Raw genomic sequence first — 17109 nt, 5'->3', positions numbered from 1 at the left:
AAAAAAACAAGTAAACAAAACGGTTTCATCAATTCTTTGGAATAGATTTTTCCTTCCTTTGGAGGATGAAATTAGGGAGGCAGCTTTTAGCATCGGGGCCTATAATCTCCAGGACATGATAGTTTGTCTGCTATATTCGATCAAAAGTTCTGGGATATTGTTAAAAATGATAATGGACAAAGTTTTCCTCCACCCATAGAGGACGGTTCACCCACCATCTTAGGGTTCACAAACCCCTCCTAGAGTTTTAGGGTTTTCAGCTAAATGATGTCTGCGACATGAATCATTGACCTCCAATAGGCTCTGTCCGAGGTCATACTCGGAACAAGCCTTAGCCTATGCATGTCCTTCCTCATCACTTCTCCTTTGGTCATTTTAGGTCTACCCTTAGCTCTTTTAACATCTTCAATTGGAATCATATCACTCTTTACTGGGACGTCACTAGGCCTCCATTGAATATGACCATACTAACTTAAACGACTCTCTCGTAGTTTGTCATCGATCGGGGCTACTCCCAAGTCCGATCTAATAAGTTCATTCCTTACTGAGGTGTCACACTGGGCCTCCGTAATGTTTTATTACACCCCTTAAATTATGTTTGAAGCTTGATTCTATGTTTGCTAAATTTTGGAGAGGGGAAGAGGTAAATAAGAGGAAACGGTATCCTATTGTAGATCCATACTGTTGTTTCTGGAAGCATGAAGTAGAAACAGGGAAACAGGGCGCATTTATTTCTCTCATGTAATTTCAATACCGCCCTAAGCCCCTCCTTTCTAACATGTTACTAAACCTCAGTTAATTCAAAAGAAAATAATGTTTTGATAGAATCAAAATCCCAAAAGCAAAAGGAAGTTGTATGAACTTGGAAACCACCTTCCCAATTATTTTTTGATGTTTCCATAAAAAAAATGGTGGCATCTTAGACAAAAAGACAAGTTGCAGATTGATTTCCAAGGAAATTTTTTTCCATTGAAACAAATGGAGCACAGAACCAAGTAGAAACTTCAGTATAAGGTAACACCAATTGAGTCTTTTTCCCTCAATGGAAACGATAAAACATCCACAATGACTAGCCACCCCATACAAATACCAGAAAAAATATCATGCATGCTATGGTTAACTGATAGTTGCATGTTTACAACACATCTTTTCAGTTGCCTCTCCTTGAAGAATGCGTCGAGGAGTCTGACTTCTCTGCCAAATAGTGCTCAAGCATATCTTCATCATCTGCAATTCCAACATCTTTTAAGTATCACTAAAAATAATCACATGGTTCATATCAAACTAATATTACAGTACCTGACAAAGGAGATAAAAGAATATCACCAAAACAACGAGCCATTGGTTTCAGTTCGTCGAAGAAAAATTTAAAATGAATGGGGAGAAATCACCTTCAAAATCCTCATCATCGAAGTCAATATCTTCCTCATCCTCCTCTTCAGAGCCTTCAGTGACTGGCATAGCACCTTTCTATCATGGAAGAAAACAAGTATGCTATTAACATAATTCCTTTTATGAGACTTTGAAATTTGTTACTGAAAGCTTGGGCTGTTTCCCCCCCCCCCCCCTTTTTCTCAGGGTGGTTTCTGAAAGCTTGGGTTGTTAAATGGCTTTTTTCCCCCTTTGTTCTGCAGGAGTGTGCGTGTGTGTGTGTGTGCCTTTTGGCCAGTGGATCGTCCACAATCTAGTAAAAATATTCTGGCAAAACTGAAATACCGTAGAAGCTCTGCCACTTTCAAACCACTGTCGCCCTGAAAGCTTCTTGTCCTTAGGTGCCGCAAGTACAGACTCAGGCATTAACCTGACAATCACATGGTTGTTGGTCATGAAGATTAAAGTTCATAACAAGAATATAAATATTAGGCAAAAAATTAACACGTCCAAGGTATGTCATTTTATCACAAGTAATAGGGGTAACATTGTCCTTTAGCACACTTCTCTTTTCCCGATTATTCCTCATTCACTCTCCATCCTTAAGCCTTCGGTACAGCTTCAGCCCTCAAGTGTTGCTGCGACTTCTGCGGCAATTACAACCATAATGGCAGCAAACCGTCGAGGACCCGAGGTCAACGGTCACAACGGTGATGGCAATGGACAGTGATGCCATTGGGGGTGGTGGTGGTGGTATCTCCACCGAACAAGCTTTCTATACTTATTTCAGTCTCCAGGCAGTCTCTTTTCAGCCGCTGGTGAAGTCAGAACTCCAATAATTTTGGGGTTCAACAACACCTAAGATTTTCAGGTTTAGATATAATATTTCAAGGCTTAGGTTTCATTGCCTAAGGTTTTAAGATTTCGTGATTTAAGGTCAAAGTTTAGGATTCAAGGTTTGATTTTTAAGATTCTATGGTGTTCTCTGACAAAGTTTTCCGGCAATCTTACTGGAGAGAGAGGAGATTATTTTTTTGGGAGAAAGTTCTCTGTCCGGGAGTGTGGCCTATGCCAGCACTCCCATGAGTCTATCTCTCTACTCTCCATATGAAAAGACACATTTGCCCCTTGTTTTGAGGAGGAGAGAGATAGACACATGGGAGTGCTGGCGTAGGCCACACTCCCAGACAGAGAACTACTTCCCTATTTGTTTTTACCCTTTGCAGAATGGAAAGTTTTTGATGACCACAGCCTTAGAAAAGGATGAAACAAATCTGTTGGTGACTTCCAGGAAAGTCACAAATTGTTGTGACAGAAATACAACCCTCAAATATTATGACAATGATATCCAACCAATCTAATCAACATCAATCCTAACGCATAGAACATCCAGTAACCACCAACATCAAGATTAGAGATTATGGTTTGTGAGTTAATGGCAATAGAAAGCTGGAAACATCATTCCTTTTAATTGCTAAAGATAATCATCTGTCATTTCACAATTTAATTTTCTTTAACCAATGTCATTGTCTATTAATATTGGCTGCAGTTTTGGGGGGGGGGGGGTGTTGTTGAACATGCAAATAAACCATCTGATATGATTCGTGTAAAAACTTACTTGGCTCGTTCAAGGGCCAACTCCGCTTCAAATCGTTCTCTCCATGCAAGAAAAGTCTCAACAGTGACTGGTTCTCCATGCGGTATAACTATCTGAAATTGAAATATGAACAAGCTCATCAGTCAGAAGAACAAAAAGTATTAATGAATATGCGAAGCTCACCATTACATACAAAAAAAAAAAAAAAAATAACAGACATTATAGAACTTCATGATGAGCAAATCCACATGTTTATCACAATACTCAATTGTTTAGAAAAATGATTAAAAGCACCAGAAGATAAGACAAAGCAAGACCCTATATGCAATGCGCAACTATCATGACAATTGCTCTAAGATAGCAGAAGATAATTGCATCAGATAATAAAGTCATGCTTCAATAACTACATTCTATAAATGACAAAGCTGCCATGCTCTTTCTAGGAGCTATTAAAGAAAAATGAACTGCAGACATCTACAGAATACTAAACAGTAAGTAGATTTTTTTTAAGTCGAAGATATATTACATGAAACAAGAGCATAGTAGGGATGACCAAAATAAGTGGTATGGATCACCAACAGCAGATAACGATGCAAATAGGTGATATATTCCCCAATTTTTCTTCAGCAGTCATTTTATGGATAACAAAACAGCATGAAACCAATTGTTTCTATATTGGTGTAAGCAAGAATTTGTCATACACACTTTTGGTGCTGAAGTCCAGCATGTAAATGTGTAACAATTTTGGATCAAAATTAACACTCGAATCCTGGGTTCAGAATTATCTTGCACATTCATTTACACAAATATGAAATATTTTGGGGGAAAATCAAGGCCAATTTCCACAATTGTTATTGCTAGCGTGCCTCCTGTAAAGATCAGTGAATTAGATGAAGAAAAGAGAGAAAAGGAAGAAGAAACTGAACTGTAAGCTTTTGGGGAGAATAATCGATCGTATTATTCTCCCCTATTTCTGATATATATGATAGGGCAACCACAATACAAAGAGAGGACTAAAAAGTTTAAAACACCCTCACTTAAACCATATTCTCGACTTCTAACACCTCCAAATCATTAGTAGTAGACCAGGTCTTGTTCTTGCACCTCTGAACCAACATAGGCTCTTACAGAAGGTGAGCCAGTCCTGAATTCTAAGGACCTAAACCAGACTTGCACTGCAGCATCATCTTGGATTCCACATCCCTCTAGGTAAAAAGAAGTTTCTTGACCTGGGTGGCTAAATTGGTGAATGCTGGGCTCATAAAATTAATACAACAACAACGTAGTTTTATCCCCAACTAATGGATCCCGCTCTCCAAACAGCTCTAGTCGAAGTCATACTTGAAACGAGGCCAAGGCTAAGCATGTCTTTCTTCAAAACTTCACCAATGGTAATTTTTGGCCTACCCCTGGCTCTTTTTGTTGTCTCAATCTGAATTGAGTTACTCCTCCGCACTAGGGCATCCGAGGGCCTCCGTTGAACATGGCCATGCCACCTCAAACAACTCTCACGGAGCTTATCCTGAATCATAGCTACTCCCAGTCCAGCTATAATATGGTCAGTCATTACTTTATCCTTCCTAGTTTTGCCACACATCCATCTCAACATCCTCTTTTCTACTACACTTAGTTTATTTATATGACACTTCTTAATTGCCCAACATTCCGCCCCATACATCATAGCCGGTTGTATGACATTCCTGTAAATTTTCCTTTAAGCTTTAAAGGAATACGCTGATCACACAACACACCAGACGCACCTCTCCACTTCATCCATCCTATTTTAATCCTTTGAGCAACATCACCATCTATGTCACCCTCTTTATTTATGATAGAGCCCAGATATCTAAAACAATCACTTTATGGTAATATCCCTCTCATCAATCTTCACCCCCATTATCTGTCCTACTATGGCTAAAGTTGCACACCATATACTCAGTCTTAGTCCTACTAATCTTAAGACCTTTTTTTTGGTAATGAATCTTAAGACCTTATGATTCAAATATTGATCTCCATAGCACTAACTTGGCGTTAATCCATGCTTTTGCTCATCCACGAAAACAATATCGTCCGCAAAAAGCATACACCAAGGAACCTCATCTTGTGTGTCCCCAGTTAAGTCATTTATGACAAGCGCAAACAAATACGGGCTTAAGGCTTATCCTTGATGTAACCCAATTGTAATTGGGAATTCACTACCTTGACCCCCTATAGCTCTTACGCTAGATACCACGCCATCGTACATATCTTTAATTAAGTCCATATATTTACAGGACACTCTTCTCTTCTCCAATATACTCTAGGTTAATTCTCTTGGGACTTTGTCATAGGCTTTTTCTAGGTCAGTAAAGACCGTGTGGAGATCCCTCTTTCCCTCCCTATATCTTCTTTCTACAAGTCTCCTACATAAGAAAATAGCCTCCACCGTTGATCTTCCAGGCATAAAACCAAATTAGTTCTCCGAAATAGTAGTTTCCTTTCTAAGATGGGTTTCAATAACCCTCTCCCATAACTTCATCATATAACTCATTTTGTTTTATGCCTCTATAGTAATTGCAGCTCTAAATATCACCTTTATTTTTGTAGATCGGGACTACAATACTCTTCATCCATCCATTCATCCGGCATTTTCTTTGTGGTTATAATTTTGTTAAACAGCTTGGTTAGCCAAGATAAACCACACAACCCTATGCTCTTCCACACTTCTATAGGTATCTCGTCTGGGCCTGGCGCTTTGCCAACTTTCACCCTTCTTAATGCTTCCTTTACTTCAAGCACCCTAATTTTGCGTATATATCTACGCCATGTGGAATCAAGGTGAGTAAGCCCTATTAGTCGAGAGGTCTTCATTAAGTAGCCTGTAGAAATACTTTGACCGCCTTTCTTTAATGTCCTCATCCCTTATTAATACTCCACAATCCTCACTTTTTCCTCACTTTTAATACATCTAACATGGTCGTGTCTCTGGTCTTTATTTCTCTCACTTTAGCCATCTTATATATAGCTTTTTCCCATTCTTTGTGTTTCCCCATCCTGAATCAGATTAATCTAGATTCAAAACTCTTCCCTGGCTAACATCTAAATACTGAGCTGCTTATACACTTTGGACAATACAACAAACAACAACAAACTCAGCCTTATCCCAAATCAATGGGGTCTGCTACATGGATCCAAACAAAACAGAATATAGAAATACTCAAAAAAAAGATGATGAAAAGATGGAAGAAGAGGGATGGGGAAAGAGCTGAGAAATGACAAAGGAAAATGACAAATGGAAGATGGGAAATAAGTAGAAAGATGAAAGATAATACGGAAGCCAGGGATAAAATGAGAGTAAATGAAAGGTAGCAAGGCTTGGTGATGCAGGATGGAAGCCTAGATATTATTGCAAGAATATTTTCAGTAACAGAGGTCCCGGTGAGGATCCATAACATTGTCATGTTTTAAATATGAAGGAATTGAAATTGCAATTAAAAGTATTGAACAGAACCATGCATATAATAACTTAATAAGGAATAATAAAAAACCAATTCAGATTTCTAATGGTGATCCTAAAGATTCCATGAACTTATTTTAACAATAAAAAACACTTTTAATGAATGTGTACAATAAATTTTTGTTGAATTGATGTCCACCGATTGTTTCAAGTAAATAAGATTAAGCACTACATCTAAGCAAACAGACGAAGATGAAAAACATTGACAGCACAAAATTAACTGAATACCTAAACACCAGATAAATAGTATTAAAATACCACATCAGAATAGTTCCAATGGTTTCCGAAGTTCAGTTTCTAGCAGCCAAGGAATACAAAATAGAGCTTGGCAACATCAACAGAGATCACACCTGCAATTCAGAAAACACATCACCACAAAGCAGTGAAATTCATAGGCAGGACAAACAGCCATACGTCATCTTTAGCTGTATCTTCTTCTTCGTTGTCTGAAATCCCAGCATTTTGATCAAATCTTTCATTCAACCACTCTTTAGCTGATGCAACAAGCGTGTACACCATAGCCATACCAAGATTCTCAGATGCCTGTTAAACATAGAGAAGAGTCAAAATCACGCTTATCAAGTTCTTAAAACAATTGCAGAAATGAACACCACCAAATATTGTTTTGCATGATGAACCTGATTGGAATGGATTGGTATAGGTTAGGCAGTTCACAATCTATCCCTGATTTGAGTTTCGAGGCATTTCCTTGAGAGTATGGATGATAAAATATATTTCAGGAGCCTATTTATCATACTGTCACGTGGCCTCAAAACTCTGCCTCAGATTATCAGTTTGGGCTGAAATTTGGCAGAATAGTAGATCTGTAGGAACTGAGCCCTAAAGCTTGAGTCCAAATGGAGATTTTCATCACATGTTAGGACCCTTTATAAGTGTACTGAATCCCCCCCCCCCCCCAACAAAAAAAACGTTTAACATAAAAAGTTTCATGAACTTGATTGTCGTTTAACATTTTAAGAGAGGTTTAAATAATTTCCAGCCAGATCTAACACTGAAGAATTATGATTTTTCTCAAAATTTGCATTGTGAGTATTATTTGGCTTAATGTAGGTGTACTTGAGGCACTACATCATATTTTATGGGAAATATACAACCATGTAGGAAACAGTTTGATTCAGAGAAATTCACTTACTAAAACCAGGACTCCAGATACCCAAGATAAAACCCACGAGTTACCTTGGGAATCCCCATTCTTTCCCCTCCTTGAAAGTATAAGGATTATACCTTGAGACCGCTGAGCTGGTCATCTGGTGGTTACATGGACCCCACGTGGCCTCTGTATTTTCCTTCAATAGTTTTAACTATTTTTGTTGCTTAGACTTAATTTTAGTAGGTTAAGGATCTCTTTAGTGAGTGATTTCTTAAAAATAAAATTTGAATTTCTGTCACCTTTCTTCAAGCTCAATTTAAAAGGGGAAAATATTATACATCATTCTACTTCATTTTTCCTGGCCATACGTATCTGCTTATGAATTTCTTAAAGTTCTTTAGTTCTTCTTGGCTCCAGTATGAATTGTTCTTCATTTGCAAGAAATGATCAAACACTCTATCAACCTTTTCACCAAAAAGTATCAAATTTTTGTACACGTTATAACCACTTATCCTAAAAGCTCAAGCCATTAGGAAGGGCATACAACAACTGCTTATCTCAAAAGCTCAAGTTATTAGGAAGGGCGCACAACAATGTCTATCAACACCCCCCCCCGGCATGCATAGGCCCACACACACGTCTCTGCATACAATACCAAGATGCGGCACCGAGGGTACAGGATGTAGGGGAACAATAACACACTCCCCCGCACCTACAAAGGAATGAACACCCAACCTATTGGCTCTGATACCATGTTACAACTGCTTATCTCAAAAGCTCAAGTTATTAGGAAGGGCACACAACGAATCAACGATGTATATAAACAATACAAAAAATTCCCAACAATCAATCCCTACCGTTTGTTCAGTAGAATACAACAAATCAAAAGACTCAAATAGCAGAAACAGCAGAAGACAACACAAAGAACTAAACCTGTTTTAGGTTATAAGGTTGGCTGAAACCCCTTTCTCCATGTTATATTTATTAAAAGATTGATCATAAAGATATTACAGAAAGTGTGCACAATAAAGAAGCCCTAATTTAACTGAAATGACAACCTTTTCCTTATAAAATGAATTAAATCCAACTACTAGCCCTACTTATGAGTAAACCCAACTACAAACCCTACTAATTAGTCTTTCTTAAGTTTTAAATTATGACTAGGAACACTTAAGGAGCAAGAGAGCAAGTGAGAGAGGGAGAAATAGACAAGCCCATGCTCTGCTCAATTAAAGTGACTCTGGTTACTCGCACTTTTCTCTTGGGAAAATGCTAACATGTTCCACTTTGCTGTTTTGCACCCAAATCACTTTGCCATTAAGAAACCTACCCTTTTTCTTCCTCTATCATCCTTTCCCTGCTTCCGCCAACAAAATCCTATTCCATTGAGCCCATAAAATCATAATTTAAAATTTAAGTCCATACAGATCATGCAACATCATGTAATTTCCAAGAAACCTTGTTTGCAGAGAAAGAAATATAAGCATAAACAGAATAGTGTATTAAAAGAAGATAAAAAATAAATCAAAGCAAAATTCATGAGAAAATAACCTCTTGTTCAAGCTTTGATTTTAGAATTTTAAGATCCTCCGCTTGTATCCCTCGTATACTGCACAATATATCAATCACCAGAGATTAGGAAATATAACATCATTTAGACCAACTCAGGTATATTCTGAGGTACTAATAAAACTAGCAAAAAGAATGCATTTGCATATCCCTATGGGGCTAAGTCCCAGTTCCCACAATACAAGGGACCATTGGTAAGTTATATATTTCAGGATTAGCAAAATCACTAGCTTTTCAGAGGCATAACCACATCTTGTATATGTCTGACTGGTCTTTTGATGTTGGAGGATAGAACTACAACTAGCAGCCCAAGAAGGAAAATATAGACCTTAGGCAATTATCTAAAAGATTAAAGGTATATGATACACTGGGCACGAGAAATCTTACCCAACTTTGCTTTCAACAAATGTAAACATTTTTCACCAGATTCGTTTGCATTTCTCAAGCCAATTTTCTTGTTGGAAGCCAACCCAACTCCTATTTAATTTTCCATTCGAATCTATAATGTTGGGTGCATGTATTCTGGTTTCCAGTTGGGTATCTTTGACTAGAACTAATTATTGATTAAATTCCTAAAGTCTGACAGTTTTAATTTGTTTGGAATTTCTCCTTGAATTGGGCCCATCAGCTGTGGCCTGTGGGTCATCTTGGGTCTATTAACCCTGCCCACATCAGTATAGCCCTCTAAGACTAACGTTACACATCTATGACAGATATGAAACATATATTACGAAGAATGTTAATATTTTGGGGAAATATCATCCCCCTCCCCTCTAAGTTTTCTTAATATCAACCCAATACCCAAGTTTTGAAAAAGGATAATGCCCTCCCCTACTTTTTAAATATTCTATCAACCGTACCTTAACCGTTAAAAAACACCATTAAGTGATGATGTGGCATGTACAAAATTTCTAAAACTCCAAAATACCCTTAATATAATTTTATTCCAATTTTGCCCTCCCCTACTTTCCCTTTTGTGTCTTCTTCTCCCATTTCCTCGTCTTCTTCTTCTTCTTCTTCTTCTTCTTCTTCTTCTTCTTCTTCTTCTTCCGCCAGCACCACCATCATCACCACCACCCCCCTCTGCAAGCCCTTTCCCCACCATTCCTCCAGAACGCACCACCATCCCTGTCGCCATAGTACTAAAACTCGTTTCGTCTCGGTCAAGATTTCGAGAATTTCGAGTATCTTAGTCGAGTCGAAACGAAATGCAACATCAAATTGAAAAATGCAATATTTTCGGAAATTTCGGTCATCTCGTTTCGGAAATTTCGGAAATCTCGATAATTTCAGTCATCTCGTTTCAGAAATTTCGGTATCTCGGAAATTTCGGTCAGACCGAAACACCGAAACGAAACGAGATTTAGTACTATGCCTGTCGCCAGAACCCCCTCTGCAACCCCTTTCCCCATCATTCCTCCACAACGCCCCAGAGCAGGTTGCAGTAGCTGCAACACCCATCTTCCCATGGCCAATACACAGGAACAGGATCGTTTGAGAGCATCTTCTCCGGCAAGACAGTGAAGAAAAAGAAGAGCGAGAAAGCGGTTTGGAGAACATCAAACAAACGCAAAGATGAGCTGAAAAGTAAAGCATAAAGAAAAACACAGCAGATGCCATGGATTTTTACAAAACTTGAAATATCCCTAAGATCGCAAAACATGAACAGGGTTTTGGTTCTTCTGGTTCTCTGGTCTCGAAGACGCAAAGCGGGTTTCGATTGTTTCAAGGCGAAGAAATTAGGATTCATCGACATCGTCATCTTCGTTGAATCCTTTGAAGTGGGTTTCGATTAAACAGGGGCTTAGCGACTATGGGTTTCGATTTAAAATAAAAAAGAACACCCTTCATCGCAGTATCGCACGCTCCCTTCGTCACGTTCTTCGTGCTTTTAAGAGTTCTTATTTTTTTCTTCCAAGAGTTTTTTTTTCTGGGTTTTGCTCATCAAACCATAGTCGCTCTGCCCTGTTTTTCTCTCTCTCTCTCTCTCTCTCTCTCTCTCTCTCTCTCTGATCTGTGTTTTTAGTTTGGTTTGGTTTGATTTGTTGCGAAGGACATGCGCATCGACCTCTTTGGGTTTTGGACGAAGTCGAAGTCTAGAACAGAAATCGAAGGGACTAGAAAATGTTAGAGGTCAAAGATCCTGCTATTAAGCTCTTTGGGAAGACTATCCCGTTGCCGTAGAATCAGATTCTGGCTAAACCAGTGGCGAAATTCTCCCACCACCACCATCACCACTGAAACCCCTCAGATGAAGTTGGAGAGCAGTTCCATGTTGCTTTAATACATACTTATAAAATAACAGTATAAATTAAACGAAATAAAATCTAATTTAGTAGAAGAAACGAAATCCGAAACGATTCTTCGAAGCTAAAGATTAGGAAAATCAGATTCTTTCTTCTCTTTTTTTTTTTTTTTGCCTCTTCAGAGAGTCTATGCTTTGTTATAAACTCGTATTTCGGTATTGAGATTTGTTTCCATGGAAGGAGGTAGATGAAGCTGAGGAGTTTTCTTAACTTTTTCCCCTTTTGCTCAGCGTTTAAGTTTTTCTTCGAAAAAGAAAAAGGTTCGTTATTTATTTCTTCTGTGATGAACCAAATCTCTGTTTCTATAAATTTCAGTTCGTTTTATGCAATGGAGCTAATGGAATCTATGAATTACGCTGGTTGCAGATCTGCTCATTCTTAAGGAATCGAAGATTTCATCTTTCTCTCTGTCTCTCTGTTTGAAAAACTGAACGAAGAAGAAGAAGAGACATCAAAGAAGAACAGGGACGGTGGAGGGGAAAGGGTTTGCAGCATAAGGAGAGAGGCAGTTTACAGTGGGTGGGGAAAGGGGTTGCAGAGGGGAGGTCTGGGAACAGGGACGGTGGTGGGGAAAGGGGTTGCAGACAGGCGGTTTTACTTTCTTTTTTTTTTCTAAACAAGCGATTTTACATTGAACGGTTAGAGAAGAGGGTAATATTGTCTTTTCATATGCTGTTTTAACAGAGTTAGTCACCTAGGGTACAGTTGATAGAATATTTAAAAAGTAGGAGAGGGCATTATCATTTTTCAAAACTTGGGTATTGGGTTGATATTAAGGAAACTTAGAGGGGAGGGGGATGATATTTCCCCTAATATTTTTTATGAATGAAGATAATGTAACTTCATTTCACTGATAGAAGAGGGAAGAGTTGGCAATAGAATACAAAAAAGATTTTTGCAAAATGACATTTAAACAAGGTAATACATTCACCAACCTTTTCACAATCAAAAATGGTGGCTCATCTGGATATTTTTCAGTATGTGAGAAAATTAGAGCCAGTTGAACTGCAACAAAAATTTAACAGATGTCAACTCTTGTAAAGAGGTGATCAAGGTGATACAACCAGCAGATTAAGCTTCCACAAGGAAATCAGAGATGCCATTGATGCTGGATTGTCTTGTTCTAAAAAATTAGATATGCTCCAATTAGCTAAATTGAGATACCTGGAGTGGTTGTTGATTCATCAACATCATCATCTTCCTGTTAATGGAAAGATAAAGATCAGAATATGTAGAACACGTCAAACAAGAGAGTAATCCTGAATTTAAACGACTAACTAACAATGATTAGCACATAATCTTCCCTGACTGCCCACAAACAGAAATGTTTCGATAGTTATCCTCCCTAACAACTTTTAACTGTTAACCCCACCCACCCTCCTGCTATAATGTGACCATGACGCATGTTGCCAGAAGCAAAAAAGTATTTGTACAACATATATGAACCCAAAAAAGAGTAATTTTATTGTTAATAAAAGAAAGTCATGAAATATGATTTCATGGACATGGAGACATCTGACAGTTAAAAAGAAAATTCTAGTCAAAAGCTGTAGATTGATTATTCTCCATGAAATGTTTTCCCCTTCTTTAACAAAATAAGGAAGAGATTCCACTAACAAAGTATGCTTTAAAGCAAGGCAGATTAAGCATCAGGTTCAATAATCAAGTCCACCTATAACTAGACAATCCCACTCAAATGAAAATCTTTTATATCTATAATTTTTGAATTGTTGGAGGAAAGATGAAGAAGAAAAGAACAGACTAACTACTAACAGCCACCACACCCAAGTTTCAGAAAGTTGCACCACATACAATAGGCCCCTTTATAATCAATATTTAATAAACAAACAATCTCTTATATTCAACAATAAGGAACCAAGTTGAGTCCACAGCTCATAACTAAATAATCCTCATATCATCTAACTAAATGATTTAAAAAAATTCTTATGTATTGTTAGCTACAATAGGAAAGTGCACATGAGTACATAGGTTTTTCTTTTAGTAACAGTTTATTAAAATAATAAATGTAGAAATACAAACTCGTTCTATAAAAACAAGAAGAACCCTAGCAGGGGTCTGAACACAATGCCTTAAAAGATTTAAATGCATAAAATCCAACCTACACCTGAAGTGAACTATCAATGAGGAACATCATCTCCAAAACATAATCTTGTGTGTAATACCCCTTGTTTTGCCATTCATCAGCCACCCCATTAGCACCTCTTGGCTTCCATTGAACCAAATATGTTTGAGAGACAAGGTACTGCCCATTTTTATTTAAATCCCCGCTAACTTTCTATGGATAATTTCAATAGTTTAAGATGGAATGAACTTCTCTTATTAAAAAAAAGAGTGAACTTGTTCAATAACTAGGCTTACATTTTCCTATTGAAGGCTATCCCAATATACAGGTACCAACACATGGAGGCTTTAAAATAAGTACATCTGTAAGACCCCGCCTAGAAAAAAGGTTCTATAGCTACTATTACTTGCAACTTATACATAATTTTTTTACACTATGATTGCTACTTATAAGACGGCTTGCTGTATACAACCACCATCCCCCTATTTTCCTGTCAATGATTTATTTGATGTAACTATAGAAGGGGGACAGGTGGACAATAAAATAATTTCTGCTTCTGTCAATTAATCTTTCTTTTTGTAGCATTCATTCAATGCCCTCCTATTTTCTGGAATGTAACGAAGACAAAAAACTGAGTGCTAAATCAAGTCAATCATAATTTAATGACAATACAGCTCAAGCCAATGAACCAAGCTGAGCGACAAAAGCATGCAGCATTCAACCAGCCAAAGTGTTATTTTGTTGATGTAGTTCAAAGAAGGAAAAAGAGAAGAAATTTATCCATAAAAAAAAAAAAGGAAGAAGAGCAGAGGGGCCAGCAAGCCTAGCCTATTGAGCAGCCCAGTTTGGGCCTCTGTGGCTGAGCTTGCTTCACTTAATGGGCCAGACTTAAGCCCATCAATGATGTAGATAAGTCACTTAGAGGTCTTATTTTAGTGGAAATAAGCCTTGGGATGGGTTATGTATGTATTAGGCCTTTGATTCTATGTGTTTATTTTATAATTGGCCAATTTAATAAGCCTAATATATGGGTAGAAAGTAAGAAAACGGGATTCACTTCGTTAGTTTAGTTAAAGTCCTATTTTGAGTCTGTTTTCTTTATTATTTCACTTTCCGAGTCAATTTAGGATACCTTATTAGTTAAGGATTGGATTCGGCCTTTCCTTTTTAGTGTCTAAATCTATTTTTGAGTCCTCTATATAAGTTTGTAAGGGAGGCCAGCATTGTACACGAATTTGAATGAATAAAAAAGTTGCTTATGCAATGTTGAAATCCTGAGATAGGATAGGTGAGAGGCCTAAGGTGAGATACCCATTCCCTTTTCCCCATCCCCTTCCATCGGTTCTTGATTCCAGACCCTAATTTTGTTCAAATCGATCTCAAGAGTGCTACAAGCTGCTGGGATTTCTTTCAACTGATTGTCACGTCGATTTCTTGAAGATTACCACATCAAGATCATTGCTGCTTCAATAGGCTACAAATTTGTGGCTCCCTTAGATCATCAGCAAAGGCAAGGTGGGTGAGGTTGAGAGCTTTACATTTGGGAATGGGAGAGATAAGGAGCTGGTCAGTTTTGGACTGAATACTCCTAGAGAGAACCTCGAGGGCAAAAGAGAAGAGGAAGGGGGAAAGAGAGCAGCCTTGGCGAATACTGACGGAAGAGGAGAAGAAGCCGGCAGGGGATCCTTTAACTAGGCCAAAGAAGGTTCGACCAAGGATTAGTGATTTTCTGTCCAACAGATCTGGAGTTTTGGTAGAGTTACTAAATCTGGAACTTTTTTCATTGATGCCCTACACTCCTACGATCCAGCCTTTGGGAAGAATCTGAAACCTACTGTGAGGTTAATTCAAATTCCATCATTTGTATGAAGGACCTATTAGTCATTACTTTCCAATTTGTGCCCTGACACTCCCAATAATAACATCTATCACAGTACAACAACCACCAGTCACAACATGCTGAAGTATAGCATTACTTATACTATTGCTGTGACTTATTTGGGAGTATCAACCAGACAAAGTAATACTATTGCCAGGATGAGCTCATGTCGTACGCTGATCATACATCAAAAGGCAGAGTAGATCAACATAAAATTTACTAAGTGACCATATGGTTAGAAGTGAAGTGAGTGAAACTGAAATAAAATCAACTAAGTTCTCTTCATTTTACATCCAACAAAACACTCAATTCTTTTTCTCCCTTTTTTTGCATCTCATTTTCCTTCACTTTAATTTATAAATGAAAGTTAAAGTGAAGGCAGAGGAGATCAACACAAACTTTACTAAGTGACCATATAGTTAGAAGTGAAGTGAGTGAAACTGAAATAAAATCAACTAAGTTCTCTTCATTTTACTTCCAACAAAACACCCAATTTTTTTTCTCCCTTTTTTTGCCTCTCATTTTCCTTAACTTTAATTTACAAATGAAAATTTATTCAAGTTTACTTCCATGCACTTCACATCTAAACGGAGGGAGGGGAGGAAAATATTTTGTTTCAATCAGAGACATTCCGTACCTGGGGAGATAGAGTAATTTGGAAGCAACGATTTGATGTATTGAGACCACTCTCGTGAGACCCAATTTCTGGCATTGAACATCACAGAGATACGAGTGTCTTTTGTTTATATAGCTGAAGGGAAAACCTAAAATAATAAAATACATAACAGCATAAATGATAAATCCAGCTCAGCAACAATGCAAACCTCTAAAGTCATCCATAAGAATGGCTTGCAATGCTTCAATTTCCATCTCCTGCTCTTGTACATGGTCTGTTGGAAACTATTTGTAAGAATGGTGAAAGAGGGGTACATTTGCAAAAAAAATGTTGCTTTATTGAAAAATCACATTCTGTAAATCAGTGACCTATAAAAATGCTGTCTTCCTTTATTTCTGTCATGAAGCAAACAAACATGCACTCTACCTTAAAAAAAATTTAAATAAAATAAAACCCACTAGAAGTATTTAAGACCAATGAAAATCATATCTTCTAAACTCCACCAGAAGTTATCAGGCGGCAAATGAATGCATGCTGAAATCCCTGGAAGTATTTGAGACCAGAGAAAGCCATCAATTTGAAAACACGCCACGGGAATCAGATAATCAAACTCATTGAGATTACATAATTATTTTTTCACATCTCCTTGGATTCACTGATTTACCGAAATTCTAACAAACAGATCAACCAGAAAATAATATACATTATTAAAAATAAATAACGCAGATATATCATAAAAGAGGCAAACTCTATTATATTCAACTATAAAAACCATCAGAACTTATAATAACATCAAATCACACAAAGAAAAACCAAGATATTATTTAATCAAGGCATGTTTACCAAACAAAAGTAAAAAAGGATGACAATCTAAGGGAGAGACATAATCTTGAAGTACGACTTTTCTTTTGGGCTTCATTGGAACAAAACAAGCAAAGAGAATGACTAAAATGACTAAAAACGTATGAGAAAGAAGAGGGTGATTATACCAGTCATGGTCGGCCCCTGCAAAGAGAAATCCTTGATCTCCTTCCTTTCTCTCTGCTTGCAAACGCAGACACTGGAGTAAGCAGACCTAAGC

The 17109-nt window shown here is 37.6% G+C and overlaps 1 protein-coding gene across 2 annotated transcripts; it reads right to left on the bottom strand.

Moving 5' to 3' along the window:
• Positions 1 to 1042: 1042 nt before the first annotated feature.
• Positions 1043 to 17057, bottom strand: LOC122653852 (RWD domain-containing protein 1-like). 2 transcript variants are annotated; one of them, XM_043847802.1, is made up of 11 exons: positions 17018 to 17057; positions 16237 to 16302; positions 16050 to 16117; positions 12615 to 12651; positions 12386 to 12455; positions 9127 to 9184; positions 6879 to 7007; positions 2990 to 3081; positions 1717 to 1801; positions 1392 to 1470; positions 1043 to 1227 (listed from the first exon to the last, which is right to left on the bottom strand). In XM_043847802.1, exons 1-11 carry the CDS (start codon positions 17022 to 17024, stop codon positions 1151 to 1153), a joined length of 768 nt encoding a protein of 255 aa, XP_043703737.1. In that variant the 5' UTR covers positions 17025 to 17057; the 3' UTR covers positions 1043 to 1150. The 2 variants fall into 2 exon arrangements, with proteins under 2 accessions (XP_043703737.1, XP_043703738.1); XM_043847803.1 differs by having other exon boundaries at positions 12615 to 12648; positions 17018 to 17055.
• Between the last annotated feature and the right edge of the window lie 52 nt (positions 17058 to 17109).

This window comes from Telopea speciosissima, chromosome 3, assembly GCF_018873765.1.
Source record: "Telopea speciosissima isolate NSW1024214 ecotype Mountain lineage chromosome 3, Tspe_v1, whole genome shotgun sequence".
In the NCBI taxonomy this organism is placed as follows: Eukaryota; Viridiplantae; Streptophyta; class Magnoliopsida; order Proteales; family Proteaceae; genus Telopea; species Telopea speciosissima.
This window is presented reverse-complemented; position numbering and strand designations above follow the sequence as displayed.